The sequence below is a fragment of the Oncorhynchus nerka genome, linkage group LG24 (genome assembly GCF_034236695.1).
Source record: "Oncorhynchus nerka isolate Pitt River linkage group LG24, Oner_Uvic_2.0, whole genome shotgun sequence".
Classification (NCBI taxonomy): domain Eukaryota; kingdom Metazoa; phylum Chordata; class Actinopteri; order Salmoniformes; family Salmonidae; genus Oncorhynchus; species Oncorhynchus nerka.
Window position 1 is genome coordinate 92,873,929 of NC_088419.1, and position 12,522 is coordinate 92,886,450.

Below are 12,522 nucleotides of genomic sequence, written 5' to 3' on the forward strand. Positions count from 1 at the left end.
ATAGTTACCGGAAACTAGTGAACTTCGAAATTTCAATAGCAACGCAATTTTCCTAAAGTTAATCTCTCCCCAACTTTGATCCTGCCATGTCCCTCACCCATATTAGCATCACCCAATGCCCCCTCCCTCCCCTTCGGTCATTGAAATGGGATGGTCTTCCATTGGTTCATCACTACCAATTTGCTATGTTGATCTCTTGTGTTAATGAAACCATGATTACGTTCTGACCCCAGTGCAGCTCAGTGTAAAAAAAAGCGTAACGGTAGGTTCGGGTATCTTCTGGTAAATACTAAAACGTATTAAGTTAACTAGTTTGTTGTTGGAAAACATCAGCCAAATGTGGGAACAGGGGATAAATTGTAGCCGGTCAACTAGCTACTGAGTTGCCTTTAGGTAACCAGCTGCAAGCTAGCTCGATTAGAATGCAAAACTGCACTCTTGGCTGGAAAGCTATCTTAAGCTAGTTAAACGTTACCCCAAAACCCCAAGATAGCTTTCCAAACTAAAATCGATTATTGTAATTCTCCAAACACAATGTTTACAAACACTTAGCACGTAACTAGTGTTGATATTTTATAAAATATCGTGTGCACAACAACGTTCAAATGCTTACCCAGTTTTGCCCGCGACTCCTCCAATTTCTGGATTTGGTTTTCAATGAAGAGCATCGACACTCCAAAAACCAAAATAGACAAAAGCTGTAACTTGGGAGGCATCATAATCCTTAAAAGCCCCATCAAACTATCAGATGTAAACAATTCATACCGCGAATTCAATATTCATAAGAGACAGGGTGAAGTCAAGTCTTGTGTTTATCAATGCACGCAAACGATGGGAATGTCCGAGACTAGCGTTCACTTATAAAGGGATTAAAAAACTAACTAATACTACCCACTAATTTAATATCTGACACTTATCAAATCAGTTCAACGTTAGGTCTTGTTCTCTTCGCAGTCCAAATTCTCTCCGCTCCGTCCGTCGTTTCATCCGTGCTCCGGTGAAAAGCAGCCTGCTATACACACCGCGCGCATTCAAGCAGGGTTGCCAGGACAGGTACATTTCAAGAGAATGATAACGCGAAACCCGCACCGCCAAAAAGGACAGAAAACGAGCAAAACATGTTTTTTTTCACAGCAGGAGATTAGTTGCCATATCTATACAATAAACCATTTTCTATAACGTTACCAAGCCAATTAAGAAGGAACATTATAGTAACAGGCTGACTACACCTCTTGCATTGCAAAATAAATTTAGAAATCTATGTTATTCAATTATTGCACCACACTGCTTGTGTGCGCCAACAAGTCATTCCTATATCTGACGCAGATCGCGGCTGCAAGTCCTGCCTCTTCCATCTCCTCATTGGTTTATAGAAGCTCATCTCATCTCCTCATTGGTTATACCCATGGGGGTGACTGAAAGATGATCGAGGCCAGTTTCGGTAATGCACCTAAGTTATGAAAGTTGCCAATCATAATATAAAGTAAAGAGAAGAAAAAGCCTGGAAGGAAGAGAGATGACTAGAAACGATTCGGTTGACCGTTTTATGTGTGGATTAATTGGCGGAGTAGAGGACCTTGTGCATTTCAGGTAAAATAACAACTCAATGTTTATATCCCAGGACAAATTAGCTAGTAACAGCAAGCTAGCTAAATAGGACAAATTAGCTAACAAGTGCATGCTAACTGGCTAAATTGCCATAAATGTTTAATGCGTTTCGACCTGTCCCCAAATTAATATAATTGATTCAGAACTTGTGTTGATATTTTAATCTGCGTGTCGTGATCGCATTTTGTGTGGGGGGACAAAATACATTTATGCGCGATGGCGCACGCGCGCAGCCAGTTTGGGTTCCGTGTAAACTTGTAACGATGTTAGGAGCTAAATTTGAGTTTCCTCAATATAAGAAATATTGCAAGCTTTGAGATTACTTAACTGAAAAATTGGGCGTGCAAAATTATTCAGCCCCCTTAAGTTAATACTTTCTAGCGCCACCTTTTGCTGCGATTACAGCTGTAAGTCGCTTGGGGTATGTCTCTATCAGTTTTGCACATCGAGAGACTGAATTTTTTTTTCCCATTCCTCCTTGCAAAACAGGGTGACAGAGACAGAGAGACAGAGAGAGAGAGAGAGAGAGAGACAGAGAGAGACAGAGAGACAGAGAGAGACAGAGAGAGAGACAGAGAGAGACAGAGAGAGAGATAGAGAATGTGCCAGTTGTGTGCCCAATTTTTCAGTTTTTGATTTGTTAAAAAAGTTTGAAATATCCAATAAATGTCGTTCCACTTCATGATTGTGTCCCACTTGTTGTTGATTCTTCACAAAAAAAATACAGTTTTATATCTTTATGTTTGAAGCCTGAAATGTGGCAAAAGGTCGCAAAGTTCAAGGGGGCCGAATACTTTCGCAAGGCACTCTATATATATATGTGTGTGTGTGTGTGTACATTCGTTAAGATTTCTAAAAAACCTGTTTTTGCTTTGTCATTATGGGGTATTGTGTGTAGATTGATGAAGGAAAAATACAATTTATTCCATTTTAGAATAAGGCTGTAACGTAACAAAATGTGGTAAAAGTCAAGGGGCCTGAATACTTTCCGAAGGCATTGTATATCAGTACACTCAACATCTTAAGCACTACAAAACTTATATTCAATCAAATAAACCTCCGGTAGCAAGTAGGCCATTATTTGTTGTAGACCAAATTTGACACTTTCTCATTGACAGATTTTCCGGGTTAGGACTGTTAGTTAGGGCTCTCTTCCTCGCTGGGTATAATAAGAACTATGGGAGAGCAGACCGGAATTTAGCATTTTATTCAATGGTAAACGGCCTGAGTGAACTGTCATCATTTATCCACCATCTTTGATGTAACAATAGCGCTTGGTTCGTTCTCATGCCAAATTCAAGACAACTCGGAACTCTGCCATTTTCGTATTGCAAAGTTGTTGCAAAAAGTTTAACACTTGGAAAGTATCAGCAAAGATTTTTTATAACAAAACCAAGATAGACCACAGCCTGTCGTTTCCAATGTGAATTAAATGAGTCATAGTGTGCAGAACAAGCAAGGAGGTGGGCAGAGCCAAGCAGGAGCTAGCAAGATCCTATTGGTACATCTGCATATTTCCGTTAGGGAACGCCTACTCTGTGAGGTGCGCATGTGCAATTCCATCTTCTCCCACTGCCGGCCACTGGGCTTCCTCTCACCACCATATTTGGTGAGTGGAAAAGCCAAGCGGATGCTTCACATTTATACATCCGGTGAAATATCTGTCTCATTGTTCTATCTGTGGTATCAGAATCAACCAATAGGAACCTCTATGCAAAAATATAGCTACTCAAATGTTTTAACTCTGAGGTTTTGAGTTTCGAATAGTCTTGAAAGCATTGTTGCCATGTTCACGGTTTTCCCGCCAAATTGGGATACTTTGAAAACGATGTCGCGGGTGAAAATGTATTGGTTGTGGGTTTTTTTGGGGCTATTTCTAAGTTGCACCTCCACTGTCATGGCATTTCTCTTAAAAAATATTACAGCATATTTCACTGTAATCTGCTGCTTACTGTCAGGCTATCACGACCCAGGATAAGACCCAGATACAGACAGGAGGCGGATAGTTAAATTCTCTGATTATTTATTATAACACAGGGGCAGGCAAAAGGCAGGTCGAGGGTAGGCAGAGGTTCGTAACCAGGTCAGAGTGGAGCAGGTACAGGATGGCAGGCAGAGGTTCGTAACCAGGTCAGAGTGGACCAGGTACAGGATGGCAGGCAGAGGTTCGTAACCAGGTCAGAGTGGACCAGGTACAGGAGGGTAGGCAGAGGTTCGTAACCAGGTCAGAGTGGAGCAGGTACAGGATGGCAGGCAGAGGTTCGTAACCAGGTCAGAGTGGACCAGGTACAGGAGGGCAGGCAAAGGTTCGTAACCAGGTCAGAGTGGAGCAGGTACAGGAGGGTAGGCAGAGGTTCGTAACCAGGTCAGAGTGGAGCAGGTACAGGAGGACAGGCAGAGGTTCGTAACCAGATCAGAGTGGACCAGGTACAGGAGGGCAGGCAGAGGTTCGTAACCAGGTCAGAGTCAGTAAAAGTTCTGAACCGGGAAGACTAGAAACAAAAACTTGAGAACAGGAAAAAAATGGGAACCACGCTGGTAAGACCTGACAATACAAGACTGAACTGGCAACAGACAAACAGAAAACGCAGGTATAAAAACACAGAGGATAATGGGGAAAACTGAGACACCTGGTGGCGGTTGGAGACAAGCACAAGACAGGTGAAACAGATCAGGGTGTGACACCGATCAGGGTGTGACACCGATCAGGGTGTGACACCGATCAGGCTGTGACACCGATCAGGCTGTGACACAGATCAGGGTGTGACACAGATCAGGGTGTGACACCGATCAGGGTGTGACACAGATCAGGCTGTGACACAGATCAGGGTGTGACACAGATCAGGGTGTGACACAGATCAGGGTGTGACACCGATCAGGGTGTGAAACAGATCAGGGTGTGACACCGATCAGGCTGTGACACCGATCAGGCTGTGACACCGATCAGGGTGTGAAACAGATCAGGGTGTGACACCGATCAGGCTGTGACACCGATCAGGGTGTGACACAGATCAGGGTGTGACACCGATCAGGGTGTGACACCGATCAGGGTGTGACACAGATCAGGGTGTGACACAGATCAGGGTGTGACACCGATCAGGGTGTGACACCGATCAGGGTGTGACACCGATCAGGCTGTGACACCGATCAGGCTGTGACACAGATCAGGGTGTGACACAGATCAGGGTGTGACACCGATCAGGGTGTGACACAGATCAGGCTGTGACACAGATCAGGGTGTGACACAGATCAGGGTGTGACACAGATCAGGGTGTGACACAGATCAGGGTGTGACACCGATCAGGGTGTGAAACAGATCAGGCTGTGACACCGATCAGGCTGTGACACCGATCAGGGTGTGAAACAGATCAGGGTGTGACACCGATCAGGCTGTGACACCGATCAGGGTGTGACACAGATCAGGGTGTGACACCGATCAGGGTGTGACACCGATCAGGGTGTGACACAGATCAGGGTGTGACACAGATCAGGGTGTGACACCGATCAGGGTGTGACACCGATCAGGGTGTGACACCGATCAGGCTGTGACACCGATCAGGGTGTGACACAGATCAGGGTGTGACACAGATCAGGCTGTGACACAGATCAGGCTGTGACACAGATCAGGGTGTGACACAGATCAGGGTGTGACACAGATCAGGGTGTGACACAGATCAGGGTGTGACACCGATCAGGGTGTGACACCGATCAGGGTGTGACACAGATCAGGGTGTGACACAGATCAGGGTGTGACACAGATCAGGCTGTGACAGAGATCAGGGTGTGACACAGATCAGGGTGTGACACAGATCAGGGTGTGACACAGATCAGGGTGTGACACCGATCAGGGTGTGACACCGATCAGGGTGTGACACAGATCAGGCTGTGACACAGATCAGGGTGTGACACAGATCAGGGTGTGACACCGATCAGGGTGTGACACAGATCAGGCTGTGACACCGATCAGGGTGTGACACAGGCAGTGAGACAGGCTGTTGCTGACCTAAGACCTGAGATGTATGTATCAGATGTTCAACATGCTCTGCTCACACCTACTGTGATGGCCCGGGCCTAAACCACACATGAAAACACTAGACTCTATTTGACACATTAACACATTTGAGTTAACAGCAGTGAATGGAAGGCGAGCAGCAAATAGTTTGAACTTTCTCATGCTGTTGCTGAGAGGAAATACTCTTTGAGATTTTGTAGTACTTTAACCTCAGGATACAAAGAACGATTACAACAGCATTCACTTTCACTGCTAACTCAAATTGTTTAATCCAAACAGTCCATTTGCTTTCCTTCCCCTCGAAAGATTCTGGCATGAGCACCGGCTGGTCAATCCGTCTGTCCGTGGCACCCGGCTGATCCACCACCAGCTGTCGTTCGGTTGGTGGTTATTTGATTGCTGTTCCCAGGTTGTTTCGACTTCTCCCTCCATTTTCCCACCAAAGTGGCTTTGCAGCGCCATTTTGAGCCATCGAAACATGCTGACTGGATTTGTGCATTTTTCATTTATTTTTTTCAGGACAGAAAACGTAAAGTGAAAAAAAAAATAGGTAGACTACAGGATTCTAACCAGCTGCCATACTCTCCCTCCACAGCAAAGTGGGACGTAAAAACAGTTCATCCAAAAGCTGGACATAGATTTCAGCCAGCTAACTGAGGTGCAGCTGAGAGCTGTAAAAAGAAATTGGTGGGAAGGTATGTATTTAACACTGGTCATTTCTTTTATTTTTTTATTTTTACTTGGGCGACACGAGGATTGATACAGGGGACACCAGGCCTATCAAACAAGTGTTGAGGTGGGTACCTGTTCATCTGGAAGCAGAGTTTCACAAGCATTTGCAGGACATGTTAGAAAGGGGAAAAGTTAACCCATCCGGCAGTGTCCATGGACACCACCAATGGTGTTAGTAAGAAAGGAGGACGGCTCAATCAGGTTCTGTGCGATTTTACAGAAGGTTAAACGAGAACACTGGTTAAAGATGCTTATCCACTTCCTAGGATCGACGAGACCTTGGACTCGCTAGCTCAGTGGTTTTCCACTTTAGACTTAGCCAGTGGGTATCGGCAAAGTCGAGATGCATCCCGAGGATGGCTGAAAAACTGTTTTTGTGACAAAGCGAGGGCTTTTTGAATTCCAGGTCATTGGGTTTGGGTTGACAAATGCTCCAAGCAGCTTCCAGTGTCTCATGGACCTGGTTCTGGCTGATTTACAGTGGACAACATGTCTGGTGTACTTAGACGACATCGTAGTGTTTGGTCCTACATTCCAGGAGGATGTGAAACGTTTAGACGAGGTTTTCACCAGATCGGAGCAGGCAGGACTTAGAAGGTAGGGGGCAGTCCTCTTCCAGAAACACGAGGAGAGAGAGAGAGAGAGAGAGAGAGAGAGAGAGAGAGACAGAGAGAGACAGAGAGAGAGACAGAGAGAGAGAGAGAGACAGAGAGAGAGAGACAGAGAGAGAGAGAGAGAGAGACAGAGAGAGAGAGAGAGAGAGACAGAGAGAGAGAGAGAGAGAGAGACAGAGAGAGAGAGAGAGAGAGAGACAGAGAGAGAGAGAGAGAGAGAGACAGAGAGAGAGAGACAGAGAGAGAGAGAGAGAGAGACAGAGAGAGAGAGAGACAGAGAGAGAATGTGCCAGTTGGCCACGTGTTTAGCAGATGCTATTGGTCACATGCACGTGTTTAGCAGATGCTATTGGTCACATGCACGTGTTTAGCAGATGCTATTGGTCACATGCACGTGTTTAGCAGATGTTATTGGTCACATGCACGTGTTTAGCAGATGTTATTGGTCACATGCACGTGTTTAGCAGATCTTATTGGTCACATGCACGTGTTTAGCAGATGTTATTGGTCACGTGCACGTGTTTAGCAGATGTTATTGGTCACGTGCACGTGTTTAGCAGATGTTATTGGTCACGTGCACGTGTTTAGCAGATGTTATTGGTCACGTGCACGTGTTTAGCAGATGTTATTGGTCACGTGCACGTGTTTAGCAGATGTTATTGGTCACATGCACGTGTTTAGCAGATGTTATTGGTCACGTGCACGTGTTTAGCAGATGCTATTGGTCACATACACGTGTTTAGCAGATGTTATTGGTCACATGCACGTGTTTAGCAGATGTTATTGGTCACATACACGTGTTTAGCAGATGTTATTGTGGGTGTAGTGAAATGCTTGTGTTTCTAGCACCGACAGTACAGTAATATCTACCAATTTCACAACATATACCCAATACACACAAATCTAAGTAAAGGAATGGAATTAAGAATATATAAATATAAGGACGAGTAATGTCACAGCGGCATAGACTAAGATACAGTAGAATAGTATAGAATACAGTATATACACATATGAGATGGGTAATGCGGGATAAGTAAACATTATTAAAGTGATAATAGCGTTCCATATATTAAAGTAGCCAGTGATTTTTAAAACTATGAGACAGATGACATCATCTGGAGAGGGGTTGTACCAGAGGAACTCGTACAGGAGATACTTAACCTTTATCCACAATGATAGAACAGGGGGCTATTTAGGTGTTGAAAAACTCAACGAGTAAAATTAGAGCAAGATTTAACTGGCCAGGCTAGCAGAGGGCCATAAAGCAGTGGTGTAAGTGCTGTGTGCCCCCCCCCCCCCCCCCCCCCCCCCAGAGCCCCCCATGACAAGGTCTGTCACAGGCCGTCCTTTTGAGAGGAGAGCTGTAGACTTAATGAGTCCGTTTTACATCTTTTCTCTAAAAAAAATAGTTCATTTAAAATTTCACCCCTGGTCACTATGGATACGCCTAGCTTCAACACAAATTCCTCTACCAGTTTCTTGGCAACTGTTAATGCTTCCTGATTGGGTATGGCGTGTGCCTCTGACCACCTAGTAAAGTAATCTGACACGACCATTATGTGTTTGTTACCTCGTCCCGTCTCTGTAAACAAGCTCATTAAGTCTACAGCTCCCCTCTCAAAAGGGCGGCCTGTGATAGACCTTGTCATGGGGGGCTCTGGGGGGGGGGGGGGGGGGGGGCTCTCTGCCAGCCTGCAATCTTTTACAAATGAACAAAACACGAACCACTCTGTACAACCCACAATCAGATGGGTTTTAGTGGAAAGAAGGAACAGAACTTTGATCCATAAACTGGCAGTCTTTGTTAATGACCGTCAGATGGTACCTAAGAGTGGTATTCTGCTGCATTGCAGAGTCCACTTCAGCGCTTAGAGTGCTGATTTTGGACACGTGAGTGTCACACTTGCTCCTTTTCGGTCTCAAACTTATCTGTCGTGGTTTGCAGATAGAGGTCTTGAGTACGGAGCGAGAGATTCAGTGAGGAGATTTCCTCCGCTTGCTTAGAAATCAATATTTCCATCTTCATCACCCGAGTTCTCTCATCATTCATTTGGTCAGCGACTTCAATGAGTTCTTCTGATTTGTCATCCAACTTTGTCATTGTGTTCATTAACTGATCGTCTTTGGTCTGCAGCGTTTTGAGTAGAATCGTGTTACTCTGAGTAACGTTCAACAAAACCTCATGCATGTTATCAAGTTGAGCGCTCCTGTTTGTAGATAACTCTTCAGATGTATCTAGTTTGGCGTGGACATCATCGTATTTAGTTTTGGCTAAATTGATTTTGTTCCTGTAGAAGACGATTTTGTTGAAGAGCTTGTGCTTGTTCATCGTCATACGTTTTTGCAATTACATTTAATTGTTCAGTTTTCAAGTGCAGTTCCATAGCTAGCAGAATCTTTCCCATTCCTGCATTTGTCATTGGTTTCACGGTTCTCTCCCTCTGTCCCTTTATGTCTCCCATTACCTGCTCGTGCTTCAGCTGTGCACTGCGGTATTGGACAGATGCCAATCTCCGATGGCAAGACATCAGGGCTAGACTGGAGAGAACCTTTACGAGGCCTGCGCCCGATGGTTGATTTTGGAAAGACATCAGGGCTAGAGTGGAGAGAACCTTTACGAGGCCTGTGCCGATGGTTGGTTTTGGAAAGACATCAGGGCTAGACTGGAGAGAACCTTTACGAGGCCTGCCCCCGATGGTTGATTTTGGAAAGACATCAGGGCTAGACTGGAGAGAACCTTTACGAGGCCTGTGCCGATGGTTGGTTTTGGAAAGACATCAGGGCTAGACTGGAGAGAACCTTTACGAGGCCTGCGCCCGATGGTTGATTTTGGAAAGACATCAGGGCTAGACTGGAGAGAACCTTTACGAGGCCTGTGCCGATGGTTGGTTTTGGAAAGACATCAGGGCTAGACTGGAGAGAACCTTTACGAGGCCTGCGCCCGATGGTTGATTTTGGAAAGACATCAGGGCTAGACTGGAGAGAACCTTTACGAGGCCTGTGCCGATGGTTGGTTTTGGAAAGACATCAGGGCTAGACTGGAGAGAACCTTTACGAGGCCTGTGCCGATGGTTGGTTTTGGAAAGACATCAGGGCTAGACTGGAGAGAACCTTTACGAGGCCTGCCCCCGATGGTTGATTTTGGAAAGACATCAGGGCTAGACTGGAGAGAACCTTTACGAGGCCTGTGCCGATGGTTGGTTTTGGAAAGACATCAGGGCTAGACTGGAGAGAACCTTTACGAGGCCTGCGCCCGATGGTTGGTTTTGGAAAGACATCAGGGCTAGACCTGGATGGTTGGTTTTGGAAAGACATCAGGGCTAACCTTTACGAGGCCTGTGCCCGATGGTTGATTTTGGAAAGACATCAGGGCTAGACTGGAGAGAACCTTTACGAGGCCTGCCCCCGATGGTTGATTTTGGAAAGACATCAGGGCTAGACTGGAGAGAACCTTTACGAGGCCTGTGCCGATGGTTGGTTTTGGAAAGACATCAGGGCTAGACTGGAGAGAACCTTTACAAGGCCTGTGCCGATGGTTGGTTTTGGAAAGACATCAGGGCTAGACTGGAGAGAACCTTTACGAGGCCTGCGCCCGATGGTTGATTTTGGAAAGACATCAGGGCTAGACTGGAGAGAACCTTTACGAGGCCTGCCCCCGATGGTTGGTTTTGGAAAGACATCAGAGCTAGACTGGAGAGAACCTTTACGAGGCCTGCCCCCGATGGTTGGTTTTGGAAAGACATCAGAGCTAGACTGGAGAGAACCTTTACGAGGCCTGCGCCTGATGGTTGATTTTGGAAAGACATCAGGGCTAGACTGGAGAGAACCTTTACGAGGCCTGCCCCCGATGGTTGGTTTTGGAAAGACATCAGGGCTAGACTGGAGAGAACCTTTACGAGGCCTGCCCCCGATGGTTGGTTTTGGAAAGACATCAGGGCTAGACTGGAGAGAACCTTTACGAGGCCTGCGCCCGATGGTTGGTTTTGGAAAGACATCAGGGCTAGACTGGAGAGAACCTTTACGAGGCCTGCCCCCGATGGTTGGTTTTGGAAAGACATCAGGGCTAGACTGGAGAGAACCTTTACGAGGCCTGCCCCCGATGGTTGGTTTTGGAAAGCGTTGTTGTCTGCTTTTCCACAAATGGCATAATTACGGTTGGTATCGCTGCTGAGGTCAGAGATCAATCCATTCGCGGGTGGAGGTTCACTAATTAGCGGGCGAGTGGGGACTACCCCCTCTGATAGCTTGCACATTATTAGAACATTTTGAAAGGAAAAAAATGTTTTTCCTAATTTTCCAAAGTTTGGTTTTGGAATATATTGGGAGCTGCAAAAACGATTTTATTCTATTTATAGATGTTAATGAACCATCAGTACTGGACAATACTGTGGAAGTTGGATGTGAATGAATTTGCAAAAGCAAATTGAATTAATCAATGCAAAAGCAAATTGAATTAATCAATGATAATGATTAATCATACCTGGATAGGGCGGGACTTCCGTCGCGCAAGGCGGAGGAATTTAAACGGAACACAGGAAGTGAAACATGTTCCCCCTCTGATAGTTTAGCATCTCGTAATCCGACGTTGTTCAGAAATAATACGTTCTAAGCACAAAATAGGGTCCCTTTTACCATGGAAAGGGTGGGTTTACTAGTGACATCTCACATTAAACCATTCGGCATACTCTGCTAGCGTTGTGTTGACCGGAGCGACACGGTACATAATACGGCTATGCCTGTAGTCTGTCCACACTGGTGTAGTGTGGTAGGCGGACAAAAATACTTCGGCTCGGACACCGATTTCTAACCTTACTGGCTCTAGAAGTTAATATTGACCGACAGAAATAGTACCGTTTGGCCTAACAGACTAAATCTGGAATGTATCACTCATTGCTCTGACGCTAAAAACCACTACTGGAGGCGCTCTGGAGCCCCTTCGAATGGGAACACACACACACAACCAGTTTGAATGTATACAAAGCAGTCTGTTTGTACAATTCTGTTTGCAAAATTGATATATAGAATTCTACAGCAAAGTCTAATTCTCTCTTAGATTCCTCACACGGGGAGTCATAAATCTCGTGTCTTTACCATCATTAACTGAAGACTGATTTTTTTTTTTATCAAAGATTCTCCGTAATTAGTTATTACGCGATTAGATTGATTAATCATGTATAACCGTAATTAATAGAAAGTTGGGGCACCAAGGAAAAATATTCAGATTACAAAGTTATCATTTCCTAAAATAACTTTTCTGATATTTTATCTTATCAATTAGTCTTCGAATTAATTCAGTATTTACTTTACCTCACGTTAGTCTCATTCCAAACATCGTAAATTGTTTGGAATGAACGAACCCAGTCTTAACTATGAGTCATCCATACATCAATTGTCTTAAATCATTTATTTATTACTAACTAAGTAATTCACAGAAATGCATAAACAAAACAAACAAGTTAAATGTGGTTACATGAAATGATAGGTAGAATGTGCCCTAGTGGGCTAAACCGGCACGGCGGCTTGTTAGACAAAAGGGGGAGTGGGGGTCGACTAAGA

General features: G+C 45.1%; 1 protein-coding gene across 1 annotated transcript in view; it reads right to left on the reverse strand.

The window, feature by feature from the left end:
• hs2st1b (heparan sulfate 2-O-sulfotransferase 1b) overlaps positions 1-994 on the reverse strand; it is a 90,693-nt gene extending 89,699 nt beyond the window's left edge. The window contains exon 1 of the mRNA XM_065009448.1: positions 614-994. Coding sequence (XP_064865520.1) covers positions 614-737 — 124 coding nt within the window. The 5' untranslated portion in view covers positions 738-994. The remainder of the gene's footprint in view (positions 1-613) is intronic.
• Between the last annotated feature and the right edge of the window lie 11,528 nt (positions 995-12,522).